The sequence below is a fragment of the Solanum dulcamara genome, chromosome 7 (assembly GCF_947179165.1).
Source record: "Solanum dulcamara chromosome 7, daSolDulc1.2, whole genome shotgun sequence".
Taxonomy (NCBI): Eukaryota; Viridiplantae; Streptophyta; class Magnoliopsida; order Solanales; family Solanaceae; genus Solanum; species Solanum dulcamara.
The window spans coordinates 16,999,224-17,021,266 of NC_077243.1; the positions used below are offsets into that span (position 1 = coordinate 16,999,224).

The 22,043-nt window shown below is 36.7% G+C and overlaps 3 protein-coding genes and 1 pseudogene across 3 annotated transcripts; 3 read left to right on the forward strand and 1 right to left on the reverse strand.

The window, feature by feature from the left end:
• The first annotated feature begins 1,234 nt into the window (after positions 1–1,234).
• On the forward strand, positions 1,235–7,072 carry LOC129894226 (ABC transporter C family member 10-like). The gene is made up of 10 exons (XM_055969809.1): positions 1,235–3,395; positions 3,560–3,880; positions 3,961–4,047; positions 4,219–4,806; positions 4,909–5,073; positions 5,170–5,464; positions 5,536–5,750; positions 5,828–6,197; positions 6,272–6,511; positions 6,622–7,072. Exons 1-10 carry the CDS (start codon positions 1,389–1,391, stop codon positions 6,732–6,734), a joined length of 4,401 nt encoding a protein of 1,466 aa, XP_055825784.1. The 5' UTR covers positions 1,235–1,388; the 3' UTR covers positions 6,735–7,072.
• Positions 7,073–7,668: 596 nt separating this feature from the next.
• LOC129894229 (uncharacterized) lies at positions 7,669–11,103 on the reverse strand. The gene is made up of 2 exons (XM_055969811.1): positions 10,603–11,103; positions 7,669–8,070 (listed from the first exon to the last, which is right to left on the reverse strand). Exons 1-2 carry the CDS (start codon positions 11,001–11,003, stop codon positions 7,965–7,967), a joined length of 507 nt encoding a protein of 168 aa, XP_055825786.1. The 5' UTR covers positions 11,004–11,103; the 3' UTR covers positions 7,669–7,964.
• A 3,253-nt stretch (positions 11,104–14,356) lies between these two features.
• On the forward strand, positions 14,357–18,477 carry LOC129894228 (uncharacterized). Its single transcript, XM_055969810.1, has 3 exons — positions 14,357–16,653; positions 16,773–16,964; positions 17,732–18,477. The coding sequence occupies exons 1-3, from the start codon at positions 14,579–14,581 to the stop codon at positions 18,285–18,287; spliced, it is 2,823 nt and encodes a 940-aa protein (XP_055825785.1). The 5' UTR covers positions 14,357–14,578; the 3' UTR covers positions 18,288–18,477.
• A 2,916-nt stretch (positions 18,478–21,393) lies between these two features.
• Positions 21,394–22,041, forward strand: LOC129894555 (uncharacterized; annotated as a pseudogene).
• The last annotated feature ends 2 nt before the right edge of the window (positions 22,042–22,043 follow it).

Here is a 22,043-nt window from a genome sequence, read left to right on the forward strand (position 1 = left end):
TACATTTTTCAAGGAAAATAAGTTTATTAAAAATAAAGAAAATGACTTTCTTAATAGAAGTAGAAAAAATAAGTTCTCATTTTTTCTCCCGCCAGTTTGACGCTCCCTACCCCCAACCCTTGACCATCCTAACCTTGGAACCCCCATTTTCACATCCCATTCTACCCTATAGTGTTTTGTTAAATTGCATATAAATATGTTTATAATAATATTTTTATTAGTTTCATATTAAACATTAAAAAATAAGTTTAAAAATCTCCTTTTAAAAAAAAAATGAAATACTTTTTAGGAAAATATTTTAGATGGAATTAAAACATTTTTCTGTGTACCAAACATTAGAAGAAGACAGAGATGAAGTTAATATTTTAATTTTATAGGTTTTGAATTTTATAATGACGATTGTAAATAATAATGACTAAATTTTAAATTTAATATTTGTACATATTTAATAAATTTATTAACACAAATATATTATTTGAGCAAAATCTATTGCATTCAGCCAAACTCACGTGCGAGCTACTAGCTCCACCCTTGAAAGCAAATGTACCTTCATATGTATGAGTTCAATTAAATTCATAACTTTCTATGTGAAATATAATAAATTTACGAAAATTATTATGAATAAGTAATAAACATAACCCTCTTAAATATATAATAAAATTAATATTAATTTTTTTGAATATAGAGATTAAATCGTGAATGGGGTCTCGGTCAATCACAAAGCCATAATAAAAAGGCAAATACGGGAAATGATAAGGGGGAATTAGCATCTGAATGTGATACGCCTCTATAAACGAAAAACGACAACAAAACTTTGTTAGAGAGACGTGAGCACTGACGCTATAAAATTGCAATTTGCAACACATCACATAGTAACACTTATATATAGAGTCTTAAGTTAACATTATCGCCCTCAGTTGTCAACTCCATCACGGTCTTCTTAGGTACTTACTCTTTCTTAAATCTTAAATGCATTAATTTGGATCTCGCAGCATGTCATGAGATTGTCTTTGTTATAATATAATTTATATTATATGGAGGGAGTTTTGTATACTATATATTCAGGCCTTGAGAAAACCGCTCCCTGTTCTCTTGGAACCGTTCAAGCTTATTGTTCTAATTTTTGTATTCTTTCCACCTTGTTATAGTGATTAGTGGTGTGATCACTTTTATGTTGTAATATAATAAAGGCACATCAAGTTCCTTTTCACCTTTTTGGCTACTCTTTTTCAATTATTGATTATGAAGTTGTGGCTTACAATAATTCTTCATTATAACAATTGTTATTTTTTTTTTAAATCTGTTTCGATTGAATACAAAATTAAAGTTTGAATCTTTGGAATTGGAACTTCATTTATTTCCAGGGCTTAAGAGATTGGCAGAAGGAGATGGAGGACATTTGGGCTGTATTTTGTGGAAAGCCTTGCAATATTGATTGGGTGTCCGTGGCACAACCGTCATCCTGTATCAATCATGCATTCATAATTTGTTGTGATGTTGTACTCATGTTGTTCTTGATATTCACATCCTTAAAATACACAAATGTTCCTTCATCCCTTGTTAGGTTCTCACGTTCGCAGTTGACTTGTGCTATTTTCAATGGTTTCTTGGGAATACTGTATCTGTCCTTGTTCATTTGGATGCTTGAAGAACAACTCAAGAAGACGCGTAGTGCATTACCACTTCATTGGTGGTTACTGACTTTGTTTCATGGGATAACATGGTTGTCAGTAGGTTTAATTGCAAGCCTTAGGGGAAAACATATTTCAAGAACCCCTTTAAGGCTCTTGTCAATTCTTGTTTTTGTCTTTGCTGGAATTCTTGCTGGTATGTCACTTGTCGCGGCTATTCTTGATAAAGAGGTAACGATTAAGATAGGTCTAGATGTTTTGTACTTTGTAGGAGCATGTTTATTGTTGTTATGCACCTATAAGGGGCTGCATCACGATGAAGAGAGAGATCGAAATGATCTTTATGCTCCGTTAAATGGTCATGCCAATGGAATTAGTAAAAGTGATTCTGTTAGCATAGTCACTCCCTTTGCTAAGGCTGGGGTTCTTAATATAATGTCGTTTTGGTGGATGAATCCACTGATGAAAAAGGGAAAACAGAAAACACTTGAGGATGAAGACATACCCGAATTACGTGAGGCTGATCGTGCTGAATCGTGTTACTTAATGTTTGTGGAGTTGCTGAACAAACAAAAACAAGTAGATCCCTCTTCCCAGCCGTCCATTTTGAGGACAATTGTGTTATGTCACCGGAAGGAGCTAATTGTGTCAGGACTCTTCGCGCTACTGAAAGTAACTACTCTGTCTGCTGGTCCTCTGCTTCTTAATGCATTCATTAAGGTTGCTGAAGGAGATGCAGCTTTTAAAAATGAAGGATTTTTATTGGTTGTTCTGCTTTTTATATCAAAGAACTTGGAATCCTTGTCACAAAGGCAATGGTACTTCAGGTGCAGACTTATTGGTCTAAAAGTAAGGTCTTTACTCACAGCGGCCATTTATAAGAAGCAAATAAGACTATCCAATGCTGCTAAGCTGACACATTCTAGTGGTGAGATCATGAACTATGTTACTGTGGATGCTTATCGAATTGGAGAGTTCCCTTTTTGGCTGCATCAGACGTGGACAACGAGTGTACAGCTCTGCTTTGCACTTATCATTCTCTTTCGTGCAGTTGGACTTGCAACTATTGCATCCTTGGTAGTGATTATTCTCACTGTGCTGTGCAATACTCCGCTTGCAAAGTTGCAACACAGGTTCCAGTCCGAGCTAATGGTTGCACAAGATGATAGGCTCAAGGCTATCTCAGAGGCTCTTGTTAACATGAAAGTTCTGAAATTATATGCATGGGAAACTCATTTTAAGAGTGTCATTGAGAATTTGAGGAAAGTAGAAGAGAAATGGTTATCTGCTGTTCAGTTGCGAAAGGCATATAATAGCTTCCTTTTCTGGTCATCACCTGTTTTGGTCTCTGCTGCAACATTTGGGGCTTGTTATTTCCTAGGTGTTCCACTATACGCAAGCAACGTTTTCACCTTTGTAGCAACTCTACGTCTGGTTCAGGATCCAATAAGAACCATTCCTGACGTTATTGGTGTGGTGATTCAAGCCAAGGTTTCCTTTGCAAGGATCGTCAAGTTCCTTGAGGCCCCTGAGCTGGAAAATGCAAACGTTAGGCAGAAATACAACTTTGGATGTACAGATCATGCCATATTTATGAAATCAGCTAATCTCTCATGGGAAGAGAATCCACCTCGACCTACTCTTAGAAACATTAATTTGGAGGTTAGACCCGGCGAGAAGATTGCTATATGTGGGGAGGTGGGCTCAGGAAAGTCGACTCTTCTGGCAGCAATTCTCGGAGAGGTTCCAAGTATCCAAGGAACAGTAAGTTGTAGTTGTTACTTACTGTTTTCTTTTCTAGGTAGGAAACGATAAGAAGGTTTTTGAAGTCTTTATCGTAGGCACATTCATAGTTCACTTCACTAAGTGCATTGCTGAGGAAGCAAGTCCATATTCCTAACTGATTATAGATTCTCTGTGTTCTGCAGGTTCAAGTTTTTGGAACAGTTGCCTATGTCTCTCAGTCAGCATGGATTCAGACGGGGTCAATACGAGAAAATATTTTGTTTGGTTCTCCACTGGATAGCCAGAGGTATCAGCAAACTTTAGAAAAGTGTTCACTGTTAAAAGACCTTGAATTGCTACCATATGGTGATCTCACTGAAATAGGTGAAAGAGGAGTTAATCTTAGTGGTGGTCAAAAGCAACGCATTCAACTTGCTCGTGCGCTGTATCAGAATGCTGATATATATCTCTTGGATGATCCGTTTAGTGCTGTAGATGCCCATACTGCTAGTAGCCTATTCAATGTGAGAATGTTGTTCATATTATTGTGCTTCATATCATTTCTTATTACTTGTTAGCTCAAATCTGAACTATTCTTTTGCAGGAATACGTCATGGAAGCTCTCTCAGGGAAGACGGTCTTACTTGTGACCCATCAAGTTGATTTTCTTCCAGCTTTTGATATGGTTCTGGTTAGTTTCTCTTGTTACACTCTCTTTCCAATACGATTCCTCATCGATGGCTTATTTTTTATAGAAAAAGAAGGAAGTAGACTCTCGAACTCCTGATATATTCTCTGTAAAAATTACATAGATCTTTGAAGCTGAATGGTTGGCCTTACATGTGTCTACTTTTATTCACAGTTAATGTCAGATGGAGAAATTTTACATGCAGCTCCTTATCATCAATTATTGGGCTCAAGCAAAGAATTCCAGGACTTGGTTGATGCACACAAAGAGACTGCTGGTTCAGAAAGGGTTGCAGAGGTTAATTCTTCATCAAGGCGGGAATCAAATACAAGAGAAATTCATAAGACTGATACTGCTAAAAAATCTATAGCCCCTGGGGGTGATCAGTTGATTAAGCTAGAGGAGAGAGAAGTCGGAGACACCGGATTTACGCCTTATGTTCAATATCTAAATCAGAACAAAGGATACTTGTTCTTTGCCATTGCTATACTCTCGCACGTAACATTTGTGATTGGTCAGGTAACTCAGAACTCCTGGATGGCTGCAAATGTTGATAATCCCCAAGTTAGCACTCTGAGACTGATTGCAGTTTACTTGGTAATTGGAGCTGTTTCAACGCTGTTTTTGCTCTCTAGATCCCTATCAACGGTTTTCTTGGGTTTGCAATCATCAAAGTCCTTGTTCTCAGAGCTATTAGATTCTCTTTTTCGTGCTCCCATGTCATTTTATGACTCTACACCTTTAGGGAGGATATTAAGCCGGGTAAATATCTCAAACATGAACCTCGAAAAACAAGCTATCATAGGGATATTAAAGATGTTTATGGACCTAACCATTTTTGCTACCCCAAACTTGTGGATGCAGGTCTCATCAGATTTGAGTATAGTTGATCTTGATATTCCATTCAACTTGATTTTCGCTTTTGGAGCTACCACAAACTTCTATTCGAATCTTATAGTGCTAGCTGTTGTGACTTGGCAAGTTCTGGCTATTTCCATCCCAATGGTTTATTTGGCCATTCAGTTGCAGGTAAGAGTTGGCTATTTTATTTTGCAGCACTATTCTCTTATGTGCCAGCAGTAACTGATAAACAATACTTCGAACTTTTTCTCTTACTCTTGGCAGAAATACTATTATGCATCAGCCAAAGAGTTGATGCGTATAAATGGTACTACCAAATCATTTGTGGCTAACCATCTTGCTGAATCTATTGCTGGAGCCTTGACTATAAGGGCATTCAAAGAGGAAGATAGATTTTTCACGAAGACTTTTGAGCTTATTGATATAAATGCCAGTCCTTTCTTCCACAATTTTGCAGCAAACGAGTGGTTGATTCAACGACTGGAAACTATTAGTGCAACTGTTCTTGCATCTTCGGCACTCTGCATGGTTTTGCTTCCTTCTGGAACTTTCAGTTCAGGTATGCCATGAACCAATATTCAATATTATTGTTTCTTAACTTTTCGCCTAATGTTTATTATACTTTTGCAGGATTTATTGGGATGGCTTTGTCCTATGGTCTTTCCTTGAACATGTCTCTTGTTTTTTCCATTCAAAACCAGTGCACACTAGCAAATTACATAATTTCTGTAGAAAGACTTAACCAGTATATGCATATTCCAAGTGAAGCACCTGAGATTGTTAAAGAGAACCGTCCACCAGTCAATTGGCCAACAAGGGGTAAAGTTGAAATACAAGATTTGCAGGTAAACTTGGTCTCACCATTCTAATTTTCTTGTATTCAGAACGTTCATCATTCTGAATCATTGTTTATCCAAAACAGATCAGATATAGGGAAGATTCCCCGCTTGTTCTTAGGGGCATCAGTTGTACATTTGAAGGAGGCCATAAAATTGGTATTGTTGGCCGGACTGGCAGTGGCAAGACTACACTCATTGGTGCATTATTTCGATTAGTGGAGCCATCAGGTGGAAGGATTTTGGTAGATGGAATTGACATTTCTAAAATTGGTCTTCATGATTTAAGGTCCCGTTTTGGGATTATACCTCAGGACCCTACACTCTTCAATGGAACAGTAAGATACAACTTGGATCCCTTGTGTCAGCATACTGATGAGGAAATATGGGAGGTACTTGGAAAGTGTCAGCTAAAAGAGCCAGTCGAGGAAAAAGAGAAGGGGCTCGACTCATTGGGTAAGTTTTTCTAAGAACATGTCTGATTGTTTTATCCAATTGGAGTACTGTTAACAATGTTAGTGTCATTTCAGTTGTGGAAGATGGATCTAACTGGAGCATGGGACAACGACAATTGTTCTGTTTGGGACGTGCTCTTTTGAGGAAAGCTAAGATTTTGGTGCTTGACGAAGCAACTGCATCAATTGACAATGCTACTGATATGATATTGCAGAAAACTATCAGGACAGAATTTGCCAACAGTACTGTTATTACTGTAGCCCATAGGATACCCACTGTAATGGATTGTACTATGGTTCTGGCCGTTAGTGATGGTAAGAGCTGTTTATTTACTTTTAAACGTGAGTATATTAAGAGTTTCAGAAATCTTAATCCCAGAATGTTTTAGCTGTAATGACTTCGACTTTGGTTGTGAATGCTGCAGGGAAACTAGTGGAGTATGATGAACCAATGAAGCTGATGACGCAAGAAGGTTCATTATTCGGGCAACTTGTGAAGGAGTATTGGTCTCATTATCACTCGGCTGAATCTCATTGAAGCTAATTGTGCATTTGCAACGTCTTTTTTTGGGCCCAACTCACATTGCCCTGTGTAGTTGCAACTCTTTTGGATGCCTGAATGAGGCACCATTAGGGCAGAGCTGAGCGCGATGTTGATTGTAGGAGTCTAGAATAGCATAAACCAATGTGGAGAATTCGCTGAGAAAGAAAAGAACTAATGCACCAAATTCTATTGTGCAATTTGGATAGCTTGGTAGGTAGCCAGCGTGTACGGTAGCTAATGTCAAGTCTTCTTGATTTTGTATCATTTTTCATCGGGATGTACGCTCAGATGTATATCTTCCAACAGTATAAATGTAGTTCTTACTCGAACCACACTTGTGTTTTTGTCAACTGATAAGCTGTAGCATTTCTCCATCGCCATTAAGGATGAAACAAACAACTCCATAGTCCATAGTTGCAAACAATTTAACCAATCATGAAAGAAAGTAGATTCCTAGCGATGGAACTAGCAATCAGAGGTGACGAGATAGTTTAAGTTTTGTGCTACAGGGTTTCTCTTTCTCCTCAAATGGAGGCAAATCCAACGTCTTGGTATTACACCTGATCTATACTACCACCCTATGTAGAACCAGTTATTTGTCAACAAATTTAAATGAGTGTGCCAAAAATGGAAGATTGAACAAGAGTCTGCATATGATTGTCTAAACTTGGTAGTAGAATTTCAGTGCAGTATCAGAAAACCTGAGTGCTGCATTTCATCAACGAGAATGGCAGATCTCTCAGCATTTCCCAAGAGAAAATGTTCTTGAGTTTTCTGTAACCATGCTGTTCACCGCAGACACAAGCAGGATCACGGCCTGACTTCTCTAAATACTCCTAAAGAATTAAGCAGCCAGCCATAAAAAGAGAGAGGAAAGAACCACAGAATTCTGACAATATGAATAGTTTTCTAACAACAGTATGAAAACTAGTATAAAATCCCGTTCTTGTCAATTTTTATACTGAACAGAAAACAGCAATAGAAATGGATGAGCATCAGCCAGGTAATTTATAAAAGTAAACAATGTTTCCCCTGAATCATTATGAAACATAAACTTGATCCAACCCACAATATATCTCTACATATCTCCTTCCTAAAAGAATTCAGATCCCGCTGTATGTGTATCTATATGAGTTATTGGGAAACTTTACTCATTAGAGTTGCTTGGAATTGAGATGGAACAGTGTTATGGCTGCCTAGCATACACACATAAAATGTCTGTCCTTATGGACCTCCAAGTATGGCATTTTCAATATCTTCCCTACTCAGTGCATAGCTAAATCTTCTATCTACATCTTTTTCAAGATTTCCGGGTCCTCTCTTCAGATACCTGTATTTCAAGAAACATTAACTTGTATTAGATCAAAGTTCAAACTGGCAGTGCAATATTCCTTGAATATTGCAATTAACTTACCACTATAGAGCAATCACAAATTGTTTAGTATGATCTAGTAATTATTGACTGTAGTATGACATTGTCAGGACTTGGGAGAACTAGAAGTAATATAATTCTTCAAAACTTCTCGAGAACTATGGTTTGCATCGAAAGAGAGTTTTCCCTCTATAAAGGATGAAACATTTTGAAGCCCAAGCTCTTCTACAAGTAAACACATACATACAATAATATCTATAATTACCCATGTTCCGCAGCATTTTCAAGCCCCGCAAAATGGTTTTTCGGATAACCATTGCTTCCCTCATTCCCTGCCAATGCTAGTCATTATGCTGCTAACTTGTTCAGTTTTACTTTTTAAAAAGAAAACATGTGGACTTCTGATGGCTTCTTTTGCATCATACGAACAACCAACAACATACATAGTGAAATCCCATTAAGTGGGGTCTGAGGAGGGTAGAGTGTACGCAAACCTTACCACTACCTCAAAGAGGTAGAGAGGCTGTTTCCCAAAGACCCTCTGCTCAAGTGCATCATACCCACAATGGTAAATATAATACCATTAAGTGCTAAGAAGTTTACAGTAGATTAAACAAATCCTATAATATATCCAATAGGAAAAAGCAAGAGATGCTAATAAAAAAGACATATCTGCATCATATGCTCATGTTCACGGCTACAATCCTTGTAGCAGGTTTTCAGTATCAAGCATGATCTGAGTATTAAAATTTCTCTATGCATGAATATGAATGCTAACGATTTTGGTAAATAAATTGCTTAGAAGGAGAATAAGAATCCAAACCTACAAAAAGAAAAAGAGGAAAAAGAGGTCAAGTACAAAATCGAGAGAACAGTGTGCAAATTGTCCCATTGAACCTTGAGACCACAATTTCAAATCTTGTGAATTAAGAAACATTCCACGGGGTACCTGTTACCTCCCACCAACACAGATACCGGGTAACTCTTGGCTTGGATAGATGGGAAGAAATCACCTGATGTTTTTGCCACTAATGCAATTTGAACCCATGAGCTCATGGTTCTCAACCTACTTCATTGACTACTAGGTCGCCCTTAGAAGTTTAACTTACTTAAAGGTAGAGACACTGGAAAATAGTTCCCAAACCTTAAAATCAACAATAACAACAACAACATATCAAACTTCACTATTCTGTTCATCAGCCACCAAAGAGATATCCACCAGACCTTTTTTTTCCATGAAATGAGATCCACCAGACTTGACTTAAGGCTGTAATCATGAATTTTCCTTCCTAAGATGCAATCACACTTCTAATCAATATAGCATCACTTTCTTTGATAATAATGGTGTAAGGTTAGGTTGTGCACCTCCACTATTTCAGTAGTTATCAGTTACTTCCATCAGCACAGGTATAGAGTAAGTTTAGATGGGAATAAATTTCTACTTGGATTTGAACCTTAGTTTTCCATGGTTTTCACCCACTTCATTGGTTGTTATGCCACACCCTTAGGTGCCAAACTTCTTATCATGAACATCTTGAAAACACAAAATCAAGAAAAATGGGCAGGGAACATGCTAACTACAGAGGATCTTAACTTCACAAAGTTAAACATTGTTACAATAAGAACTCCGGTATATGATTGTTATAGCCAGTAAAAAAATTCCCCACCCACTAGGTCCAACAAAGTCGTGAAAACTTAATGTTGCTGCCAAATTTGTCTAACCTGTTTCTCTATAAATTATCCTTTAACAACAGAATGCAATTCAAACAGTATAACATGTATACGGATTTTTCTTGACATTAATCAATCAAACAGACCCTTCTTGGTAATACCAAATCTAGGAAGGCTTAACCACTTCAATCTCCAATTATAATCATATACAGCACATGACAACGGTTAAGAAAGCAGCTGACCCCATCGGATAAGACCCAAAACCTATCAATAAGTGGTGCTTTTTCAAGTTAACCTCAATCCTAAATTTCACCGTAATCTGTTTATTGTCACAGTACTCCAAAAATCACAAAACATTAGTATCAATCACTCACAATTAACTAAACCTTAAATGGGTTCAGCTAGATGAATCATCCATTCGCATTCATCTTCCATTCAGGGGAGGAGCTGGGGAATCAGAAAGGATTCATCAAAAAATTACACTATATATACAAGGTTAAAATTATTTTTTTATGTATATATAATAGATGTTGAACTCCTTGGATTCTTGTTGTGTTTACTTTTTTATTTTTTCAATCCCCAGTGAAAATCTTGGTTCTGTTACTGCTTCCGTTAGACCCATTTCATTCCACAACACACAAGCAAAAGAGCAGCCCGTCCACTAAAGTTCTCGCTACAAGTAGGTTAACCTGCAATTCTGCTACGGCTTGAACCAGTGACCAAGCACATGTAACGAGCAGCTAAATTTAACCAAATAGACACACTAAAAATATGATCTTTATCATAAATGTTCATGTAAGCAATAGACTAAAGACTAACCTTATGTGAAGTTCAGTGATATCCAGTGACAACTGAGCCTGCCAATCTGGGTTTTCTACAAACCAAAGAGCTCTATCATCTCCACTCTGATAAAACCCCAAACTCCTCAACCAGGCTTCTATACAGGGCAAACTATGAGAGTACAAAGGCTTAGTCTTATCGGGTAGTTTCTGAAGCCATTCTTCCAGTGTATGAGAGACTTCTGTTTCTTCGGAAGAATTGGAACATGACACCGTTGTCCTTGACGGAGAAGAAGAAGATGAAGAAGTAAGAGGATAGGGGCATGAACGGAATTTGGGTAAAAGTAAAGGAGTTGGAAGAAAGAATCTTGAAAAAGTAGAAGGGGGCGGAGAAGCTATTGAGAATAATGATCTAAAAAATGTTGCCGAAATTGTCGACATTTGTGTTCTGCTGTTCAGCAGCTCTGCTTCGGATTTGGTGTTAAGAACGATCCCGAATAAGAAGATAGGATACCAACGACGTCGTATTTGCGTTTTCTTTCACCCCGAACTCAATCATCAAATTATTACTGCTATGAAACACACGGGGCTTGGAATTAAAAGAGACTTTTGAGTTATCTATTTGAGGATTTAAGACACAAGTTTTAAAAATTAGTTAAAAGAGACTCTTCATTAATTAGTGATAATGACACATATTTTAAGAACTCACAAATTTTTTTAATTTACAAAATACCTCCTCTTTTTTTTTCCTTGCTCCTCATCCACTCCTAAGCCCCATCCTCCCCCAACCTCTCCTCCACGTCATCATCACCTCCAAACAACTAGCAGATGTTTAAACATTTATCTAAACAACTAACAAATATTTTTATATCTCGATTTCCAAAATAATTAGCAAATATTTTCATATTTCTCCAAACAACTAGATCATGTTTAAAATATTCTTATTGTTTTAACTAAAGAATCATAAAAAACACTTAAACAACTTAGAGTTGTTTAAATATCTTCTGGTTGTTTGAACTAAACAACTTTTGGTTGTTTAAATAATTTTTGATTGTTTAAACAACTTTTGTTGTTTGAACTAAACAACTTAGGGTTGTTTAAACAACATCTCTTGATTGCTTGAACAACTCACGTTTATATAAACAACATATCCTCCCTTCTTTTCTCTTCTCTTTTCATCAATTTTTTTTTATAATTTTCATAATCAAATCGAAGTGAAGAAAAAAATGAGAATGACAACATCCGAAGAAGAAGAAGATGAAAACACAAAAAGATTGAAAAGAAAGGGAAAAACGGAGAAGAAAAAAGGTAAAGAAGTTAAGGAAGAAGAAGAAGATGAAAGAAAAAAGGAAGAACAACGTTTAAAAAAATGGAGAAAAGAGAAGAGAAGAGAAGAGGAAAATGGAGAACAGAAGTTAAAAGAAATGGAGCAAATGAATGGAATTTAGGATTTTATTAAAAGTTTTTGATCTTTTAATTTTTACCCTAAACTTTTAAATATTCTAATTCAACTCCATCTCTTCATAATTAACCTCTAATTAAATATTTATAACAAAAAAAAAATAGAAATCCCCTATCCTTCATTCCACTCTCAAAAATCCCTTTTACCTCATTTTTTCGAAACACTATTTGACATCAATTTTGTCGTCTTCATTTAGTAAGCTACATTTCGATACAAATTTCAAAAAAGGTTAACAACTTACGTAACCAAAATTTCAAATTTCGATGTTATCAATTTATAATATGAAATATTTTTATTTTATGTTTAGAAGCCCACGAATTAATAAATATGTTACTATGCCTCGAGAATCAGTTTGGATGAGCTTATACGTCAAAAGTTTAAATTATGATTTTTGATTTATTTTTATTATTTTAGTTTAATACTAAGTATTTAAATATATATTTTTTATTTTATTCAAACATAATAAAATTGCTTAAAAACTATTTTGACTTTAAAATATTTAAAATAAGTCAATTCAAATAGGCAGTTCAAATCAACTTCTTTGAAAAATGTTTATCAAAAAAGTTTTTTTGGTGAGAAACAATCATGTTTGATTAATAAATTTTAAAAGTACTTTTGAGTAACAATGAGTATCTGACTAAACTTTTTAAAAGTATTTTTTAGTATGTTTATCTCAAAAGTGCTTTTAGAGTTATGCAAGTATTAGTAGTGTATAAATTAGTTATAAAAAAATTATATATTATTTTATTTAAATATTTTCGATCCATCATTCAGAGTAGTGGGACGTCGATGATAATGTCACGTACCGCATTGGGATAGCATAGATAAAATGGAGGCTTGTCTCTGGAATTTTGTGTGATAAGAAAGTGTCACCTAAATTTAAAGGTGAGTTTTACAGAATGGTGGTTAGACCAGCGTTGTTATATGGAGTGAAGTGCTGGCCAATAAAGAACTCTCATGTTCAGAAGATGCATGTTGCGGAAATGAGGATGATGAAATGGATGTGTGAGTACACTAAGAGTTACAAGATTAAGAATGAGGTTATTCAGGAGAAGGTGAGAGTGGCATTTATGGAAGATAAGATAAGAGAAGCGAGACTGAGATGGTTTAGGTATGTGTAGATGAGGGGTGTCGACGCCCTAATTAGGAAATGGGAGCGGTTAGAGTTGGGGGTTATGCTGAGAAGTAGGGGTAGACCGAAAAAGTATTGGAGAGAGGTGATTAGACAAGATATGACACTACTCCATATCATCGAGAACATGACCTTAGATAGAAATGAGTGGAGGTCGCGGATTAGGGTAGAAGACTAGGTGGGATAGATTAGTGTCTTGGCGTGTGTCGATGTAGGGTGATCGTAGGCCTAGGTGTGCCTTTATAGTTGTGTGGTTATTGCCTTTGATTATCACCTACTTTGCTATTTTTATTATTTTTGTTTTGTAAAATTTGCATCGTTTTTTTTTTCATTATGTTATATATATTATTTTTCTCTCTTACTTGGAACTGTGGCTTTTGAGCCGATGATCTTTCGGAAATAGCCTCTCTATCTCCATGAGGTAGTGGTAAGATCTGCGTACATCTTACCCTCCACAGACCCATATAAAATTTCATTGGGTATGTTGTTGTTGTTTATTTTATTTAAATATTAGTTATTTAAAATAATTATTTTATTTTTTTATCTCACATAAAATAATTCACATAAATTTCTTTACAATTTATACATTTATTAATTATACAAATTTATATTATAAATTAAATACCTAACTAATTTTATATATGACCAAATAACTTACCTCCAAACCGCTATCAACTGACCCCTCATAATTTAGGTGGAGACTTAGAGCTGTTTAAATGAGATTAAAAAAAATAACTTTTATGTATGAAGTGCTTTTAGAACTTTGAAGTGCTGAAAATTATTTTTATAAATAAGCAGTTGAGTGTTTGAATAAAAGTGCTTATGACGAAGAAATGAGGAAAATAATGTGAATTTTATGGTTAAAAAAATAAAAAGGGTAATTTATAAATTTAGTTAAAATACAAGAAATATAAAAATAATTATTTGGCAAATACCACAATAAGCTAAAAAAGACTCATAAATTGATTTGACCAACTTATAAGCCTATCCAAACGGACTCTTAATAAATAAATCCGACTTTAAGGGAGTTTTAAGCTATTCAATCATTATCCATATCCAGTTTTAACGGATGGAATTATTTAGAGATTGCGTGGCCGCATCACATGCGTATCACGGCTCACCACGTGCTTGAGATTCTTCCCGGCTCATTTTAGCAATCATCTTTTTCTTTTCATTTTGAAAACAAAAACATTTCCCGCTGCTACCGTTTCCCGCCACAGTAGTCTCCACCAATTTCCTAAACTCCACTCAAGCACCTACCGCGCATGTTAGTCTACTCTCTCTGAAATCAAAGATCCGGCGGTGGAGACAACTTTCCGGCACGTATTAAATCCGACGGAGAATTAGAACTGTCGCAAGGCGTAGACTTTACCAGCCATACACACATACGGCTCAGGTTAGCACTCTGCATCTGCAAAAGCTATGGCGGAACCTATAGACTACTCGAGAACTCAAAGGATTGTGCTCCTCATAGATCTAAATTCACTTCTCAATCTTACAAACTCTACACACTACCTCAACTCCATTCTCGCCACCTCCACGCGCCTCCTCAATTTCCCATCTCTCTGCAACTCGCTTTTTGCTTTCAATTTTTTCTTCTCCTCGCTTTCCCCTCTCCGCTCCTCCTCCGCCGTAAATCGCCTCTTTCCGAACTTATCCCGCGGTTTCAACCACCCGTCTCAAATCCTGAAATCAATTACCGAAATCCTAAGTTTCTTTCCGCTGCCAGTCGAATTGGAAGCGAATTGTTCTAAGGCTTGTCACACTGCCAGTTCTTTGCTTCAGCTAGTGCATGACTATGTTTGGGAGTCTGAAATTGAGTGTCCTCCAGGTAAGGTAACTGGTGAGATTCTTAAGGTATCTCAGAATTTGGTTGTTTTGTTTTCTCCTATTTCTAGATCGTTGATTGATCTAGTTGAGTATATGCATGTGGATGTGAATTCTGAGATTTTTAAGGATTTTGAAGGTTTTAAGTTCAAATTCAGTGAGATTTTTGGTCCTGTGAGAAACACTTTTGATAATAGAAAAATTCATTTTAGCTGGATCGACGCGAAAGATGTAAAAAAGGATGGAGGGAAGGTTGAATTTGTTGATGAAGGTGAATGGTCGTCCATGTTGGAAAATGGAATTAAGAATTTTGGCTGGGGGATTAGTTCAACTGATTCTGTTGTTTTAGGTTCTGCTCTGATTCCGTTTGGCTTGATATATCCTGAAATTGGGGTGTCATTTGATTTTATGAAAAGCATTGGTTCACTTCACAGAAGTTCCGCACAACTGAATCTTGAGATTCTTGATGTCAATGGAAAGCCTTTGGAATGTAAGTTATGTGATCTTGAATTGCTCAATCTCAAAGCGTTGCCTAAGCTTAGATCTGAAGATATTCTGAATACACTAGGACTTGGAGACAAGCAAAATGAAGGGTGTGATCAAGAAGAAACATTTTGGTCTTGTCTTGGTGGAGGTTCGTTTAATATGCATCTCAAGGCTGTGCAGAAGTGCAATGTAGGAGAAAAGATTGAAGGATGCTCATCTAGTTATGTTCTAGTGCAAGAGTCTGCCAGACGCAAAACTAATTACTGTAATGATACTTGTGTTGATGGAGTCCTTGATGTACTATCTGGAGTAAAGGGTCAGCATGCCCAAGGAAATTCTACAGTCCTGTGGAAAATTCTTCTCAGTTTCTTATATAAAGAAAGCTATTCGGCTTCAGTAACTGTATCAAATAGCAATGGAAATACAATCACGGGTGTTCTCAGGCCTTTGACAGCGCAATTGGCTCTTCTTTCAAAAATTGAAGATGGTCATGATTACGGAAAAAAATTAAAGCAGATGAATGACATGATCTGTGGCAGCTCTAAGGAAAAGAATGACTCACTAGGGGATGGGAAAAGAAAAAAGAACAAGAAGTGTTCAACAAGGAATTTGACTTGGAGTTCATTCCTCAAGGCAGCATTTGAGTGTAATGATTTTGAGCTGGTAGATATTTGTTTTGCTAGACAAATTGAGAAATCAAAGAAGCTGAAGTTCTTGAAGTGCTGGATGAAACAAATCAACAAGTTCAGCACGTGCTTGCTAACAGCTGCAGATTCAAATAAAAGACAGCCGCAACAGCCATTCTCTACACAGTTTCCCTCCGATTCAACCCTCATGCAGGAGGGAGATGCACATCTTATATGCTCAGAAACTGCAGAAGCCTTCTTCAATAATCTACCAAAGAAAATCCAGCATGGTCTACAATCTGGAAGAGACTTGCACACTTTAGCAGCACGACTAGTGAAGTCATCAATACATGCATTATCCCAAAAGTATGAGATAGATGACAATATAGGAGGTGAATCCCAAATTCCAAAAACGAATGATTCATGTTGCAAGACTCTCTTACCTGAACTTATGAAGATCCTACTAAGAAAGCCCAAAGAAATGAAAGAGAAGCTGAAGCACGATGATCCCTCTGAAGTATCTGATTTCAGTTCAATCTCAGAAAATATTGTTCGAGAGTATCCTTCCATTAGTTTCATCCTGCTTTTGTTTGTAAATTATTACATATTAAATTCAGCTTTATGAAGTAAACGAACTGATATTGTACTTATAGTGCATTTTCCTCAACTTTCATAAGATTTGAAATGCAGATATTGCTTCGGATGGAAATCCTTGGATCAACCTTTTCTGAGAGTATTAAGGAGTCCTCCAAGCAGAAGTTGGTTAAAGAGATCTGCTCCTTTCTGGAGATCATTCAATATCTTGTCGAAGGAGGGATTCATGGTGATCTTAGCCTATATGATTATGTTGAACGCACTATTCGATTAAGGTAAATATTTTGCTTTGAAACTAAAGAGCTCATTCTTCCCCTGTAACATGATGATCTGATTCATGCCTTACAGCAAGTTTTTAATCCCTTTTTGGTATTTTTCCTGGCTAGTATTCAGCATGAGAAATAGGTCTTCTGTCCTTCCAATCCTTCTATTTCACCAACCCCAATTATTTCTTTTCCTTGTTTTATCCTTCCTTCGCTATTTATTGCTTCCTCTAGTGTATCCTCCTTGCTCAAGTTTTCTCATCTTCTTTCCTTGTCAAGATACACTGATTATATTTTACTGACATAAACAAGAATAGGATAATTTCTAAGATTAGACCTACCATAGCTCTATAGACCATCAAGGATTATTTTGATTTCATCATCACAGAATCAACTTCATTAGTGGAAGTCTCATGATTTTTTTCTCCGTTTAAAACTTTGGTTCTTCTTAAAGAAACTTCATACATTGGCTTAGGGATTTTTGGTATGTATGGTTTTGAGACCATGTAATTGTCAATTTACTACCAGATAATCATTTCATTACTATAAAGCTATGTTCTGTTATGCTGAACTCAGCGAACTCCATTACCTTAATTCACTACATCTGTTCATGAATTACAATCATACAGGTTTCATTTTCTGTGCCATCAGAATTGAAAACAATCACTCTGTTCTCCTTATTATAATTGACTCTTGTTTGCTCTCCATAGATGAGAAAATTTATGCCACACCATAGTACTGTTATCTGGGATCTAATCTAGAAATCCAACATGATTCAGGTACCATAACATTATCGAAGATGTTGTCAATAGAATTTACACATTAATGGATCTACTTCCATTTGGTGTTGAAGATGAAAAGCGGGCTCATCTGTTCAATAGTGAGGACAGTAATCAGTCCTGGAGGGAGAAACAAGAGAGGTATGAAACGGCTGAAGCCAACAACATGCGACTATCAGTCTCAGCAGAGGATGAGTTTTGCCGACCACCAGAAAACATTGATGGGAGCTCCCAAGCGATCAGAGGAGAGGAACATGCCCGCAAGTTAAGTGAAGCTCGTGATCGGAGAGAGAAGGCTCGACGATATGGATCTTTCACGAGGATGCCAGATCTGCAAAGAGTTTGGGCCCCAAAGCAGCTTAAGGCTGTTAAAATAAAGTGTGAAGATCAGAAGGAACTGAAAAGAAAAGAGCGAAAAAAAGGTAACCATAGTGTAGTATATGAAACACCAATGAGTGGAAAGAAATGGTCATCCTCTCAAAATGATGGCAATGATGATGAAAAGCTAGAACGGAGCTCTACTTCTGTTTCCAAGGCTCTCTTTCAGGATTGGTGATGGCAAGTTGCACCAGTATAGCTATGTTACTTATTGAAAGAATACAGTTGTAGCAATTGAAGCATGATATCTCTAATTAGAGTGAAGAGCGAAGCATGCTATTTTATTTTATTGAGTTACTTTTTTTAAATATAGAAAACTTTTCCTGCACTGACAGGTTAGTGTTAATAACAGAAAATGGTTTCCCCAATTAATGTAGAGATTGACCAAGGCTGGTTGTCATTACTTTTCTAAATACAACAGTTAACAATATCACTGTTTTCCTTTTATCGTTTACTATTTCCCCCTCTTCCATTGTTGTCCACTTTAAAAAGGAATGCAATTCTACGTAGGATGCATGCACTTCAGTGGATAAGTTATTTGAGCAGTCTTCAAAATCTTGTAAGCTGCTGTTTCATGACATCCATTGCAAGTCCTCAACTTCTTTGCCGCCAAAGTTCCACTTCTGATTCATATGTCCAAACAGTGACGAAAACCCAGCTGAGCTACTCTTACATTTAGAGGAAGTTACTTCCAGTGGTATATCAGACGAATGGACACCCAAATATGGAAACACTGAAGAAACTTCATTCCAAGATCATTTTCAATCTGGGTCTATCTGCAACACGTCTCTTGCCATCAAATGGATGCTGTTGTGGCCAAGCATTTGTTACTCCCAGCTGTTTGACAAAATACCTGACATGAATGTGAATGTCATGATCAGGAGCTATGTGAATAACAAGTTCTATCAAGATGCGAATTTTGTCAATAAAGGTAAGTGTAAACGAGATGTTAGCCCTGATCACTATACATTTCCCTTTGTTCTTAAAGCTTGTTTTGGCTTCCATAATTTGAGGGGGCAGATTGACGATGCTGTTGGCAAGAAGGGTCTCGATTCTTCCCTATTTATTAGGAATGATCTGGTGGCTATGTATGGGAAATGTGTGTGTTTAATAGAACATTATGGTTGATTTGAAAGGACGTCCCGTACGCATAAACAAGGCATGCATACAATAATGTCATCAAGCAGATAGATGCTTATGATATCAGGTTGAATACACTTTCCTGGAAGAGTTAATTAGTGGGTACAGGATGGCGTACGAGTAGTTGAAGGGAAACTCTGGACCTAAGATGCCATATCATCATGTGATATTAATGTGCTCAAACAACGTAACATGTGTTAGCGGTTAGTTTATTAATGACCACTAATGTACTAAAGAGGGAGTTTAACTTGTTAGAGTTCTTTATTCTAATGCACATGTCTGATTATATATATAAAAAATTTTGATACAGGTAACAAAGGCACTGCTAATTAGGATAGTGTGAATTGTGTTTGCAAAGGAAATAAAGAAATTAGGACAACAGAGCACCTGTGAACATATTTTTACATAAAATATGTGTTCTTAATTTGTTCAATTCAATGATTAAGTAGTTGGAAGTTTAGCAGCTGCCCTATGGCACATCTCCATACTTCATCAATTTCACCTTGTGACGCATTTTTCATGGATCCAGCTTTAGGCTTATAATATTAAAAGGGCAAAAAGGTCAAAAGACAAGAGATATAATTAAGTAGACACGTTTAAAGACTCATCTAGTATTTGCCGTTTTTAAAATACCATAGGAGATATGTATAGATTTGAGCTGGTCATGGAATTCTTTTTAGACTTTAAAAAACATCCCAATGATCAGCAAAACCTCAATTACCTATTTACCTCTGGTTATAATTCAAGTTTTGATGCATCAACAAACCATGGGACCTGATTGGTGGACCTGGTTCCATGATCAGTGTGTGTCACATACCAAATGGGAGACAACTGTAAAAGAAACCATGGGACCTGATCGGGGAAAATCAGAAGAGACTACAAACCATGGGACCTGATCGGGGGACCTAGTCGACTTGGTCCAGCTATAAAAGCTGCCACCACCTGCTGTGGTTGGTGGGCAGTAGCTGGACGACAGAGACGTCCAGCCAATCAGAAGGTACCAGGTTGTTTCGTCCATATACTAAATACTATCTTTGGGATATGAAACAATTTAGTTTTCATACATCATTTTTACAAGGCAAAGGAAAAGTGGTGTGTGCGCTCAAAAGAAAGAACACTTCCTCAAGTTAGCAGGTACCTAATCGATCTACTATTGAAGAATAGTTTTAGATTGTTGCTTTGTTGTAATGTTGAGTCTAGTGTGCTAAACATTGTAAAATCAGTTCCTATCATATAAAGGAATATTGATTACTTCTCTTTGTATTGTGTCATTGTGACTTCTTTGCTAGAGTTAGCATTGAAGTAGTTAGAAAAGTCTACATTAACCTAGGGGTGGTTGTGTAGTGGGCAATAGTCATATTGCTTAATTTTCGAGTCATTGCTAGAGCTAGCCTTGATCGGAGTGTTGAAGTCTACATCAACTAGAGTGAGTTGGGGTAGTGGGCAATAGTCATATTGCTTAGGCTTGAAGTCTTGTGATAGGATGTTGCAAGCATAGGGGTGAAGAGGATTTGTATCTAGTTACATAGGTTGTAATAGATCACTTTACTCTTGCATCTAGTGAAGATTGGTTGAAAATCCTGTTGGACAGGTCGTGGTTGTTTCTCCCTTGAGCAAGGAGTTTTTCCACGTAAAACTCTTGTCTTGTTCATTACTTGCATTAGTTGTCCGTTTCTTGAGCATTCTGTTAATTGACTGTGTCAAGAGACCTGGTCCCCTGACTCGTGTGGTAGACGCATATATTCTATCACCTCTGTCTTATTTTAAGCTCTGAGTTTTAAGGATGAACAATTAATTAGTTTTTGGTTTTAAGGATTATGTTGCTTTCTGTTTGTGCCATGTCCGCCTTTGTTGTCCTCTACATTCTGCTACTTTGGTTTGACCTGTTTGGTGTCTTCAACCTTTTTTTTCAAAACTCTGGTAGTCTAGTTTTTTTTATCTTTCATTGTTTGTTAAATGCATGGTGTATCTTTCACTGTCTAGCATGAAGATTTTTTCTTATTTTTTGCGAGTCTGATCTTGTTGTTACATTCTTGATACTAGGAGTTGACTTTTCCCATTGCATGGATTGTAGTTGAATACAAATTGAAGACTAAATGTATGGACTGGTATTTCATTTCAGGGCTTAGATATTGGAGAAGAAGATGCTGGACATTTGGACTGCATTTTGTGGGGCATCAAATTGCTTGAAAGTGAATGGGAAACCTTGCAGTACTGATTGGGTATAACCTTCATCATGTATCAATCACGCGTTGATCATTTGTTTTGATGTTATACTCATGGTGTTCTTCTTATTCACTTTGTTTCACAAAACATCCGTAAAGTACACGAACATTCTTGTTTGCTTTTCTAGGTTCTCACGTTTGCAGTTGACTTCTGCCTTCTGCTATTTACAATGGTTTCCTGGGAATAATGTATTTGTCCTTATTCGCTTGGGGTTAGTACAGCAGGTGACCAAAACCCGTAATATATTACCACTGCATTGATGGTTACTGAATTTGTTTCATGGAATTACATGGTTATCAGTAAGTTTAACCACAAGCCTTAGGGGAAAACGCATTTCAAAAACTCCCTTAAGGTTCTTGTCAACTCTTGCTTTTGTCATTACTGGAATTCTTGCTGGTATGTCACTCGTCGGGGCTATTCTTGAAAAAGAGGTATCAATAAAAATAGCTCTAGATGTTTTTTCCTTTGTAGGAGCATGTTTATTGTTGTTATGCACCTACAAGGGGCTGCAGCATGAAGATACATATAAAAATGATGACCAAATTGCGCGAGATCAATCGTTCTGAAT

What these genes read in the sequence shown, in the direction of transcription:
- LOC129894228 (XM_055969810.1), top strand. Translation starts at nt 14,579, where the DNA reads ATGGCGGAACCTATAGACTACTCGAGAACTCAAAGGATTGTGCTCCTC. An exon ending in TCAGAAAATATTGTTCGAGA is followed by an intron (nt 16,654 to 16,772) that starts GTATCCTTCCAT and finishes AACTTTCATAAG; the next exon opens with ATTTGAAATGCAGATATTGC. An exon ending in GAACGCACTATTCGATTAAG is followed by an intron (nt 16,965 to 17,731) that starts GTAAATATTTTG and finishes AACATGATTCAG; the next exon opens with GTACCATAACATTATCGAAG.
- LOC129894229 (XM_055969811.1), bottom strand. Translation starts at nt 11,003, where the DNA reads ATGTCGACAATTTCGGCAACATTTTTTAGATCATTATTCTCAATAGCT. An exon ending in ATCACTGAACTTCACATAAG is followed by an intron (nt 8,071 to 10,602) that starts GTTAGTCTTTAG and finishes CTTGAAATACAG; the next exon opens with GTATCTGAAGAGAGGACCCG.
- LOC129894226 (XM_055969809.1), top strand. Translation starts at nt 1,389, where the DNA reads ATGGAGGACATTTGGGCTGTATTTTGTGGAAAGCCTTGCAATATTGAT. An exon ending in CAGCTTTTGATATGGTTCTG is followed by an intron (nt 4,048 to 4,218) that starts GTTAGTTTCTCT and finishes TTTTATTCACAG; the next exon opens with TTAATGTCAGATGGAGAAAT. An exon ending in GAAGGGGCTCGACTCATTGG is followed by an intron (nt 6,198 to 6,271) that starts GTAAGTTTTTCT and finishes GTGTCATTTCAG; the next exon opens with TTGTGGAAGATGGATCTAAC.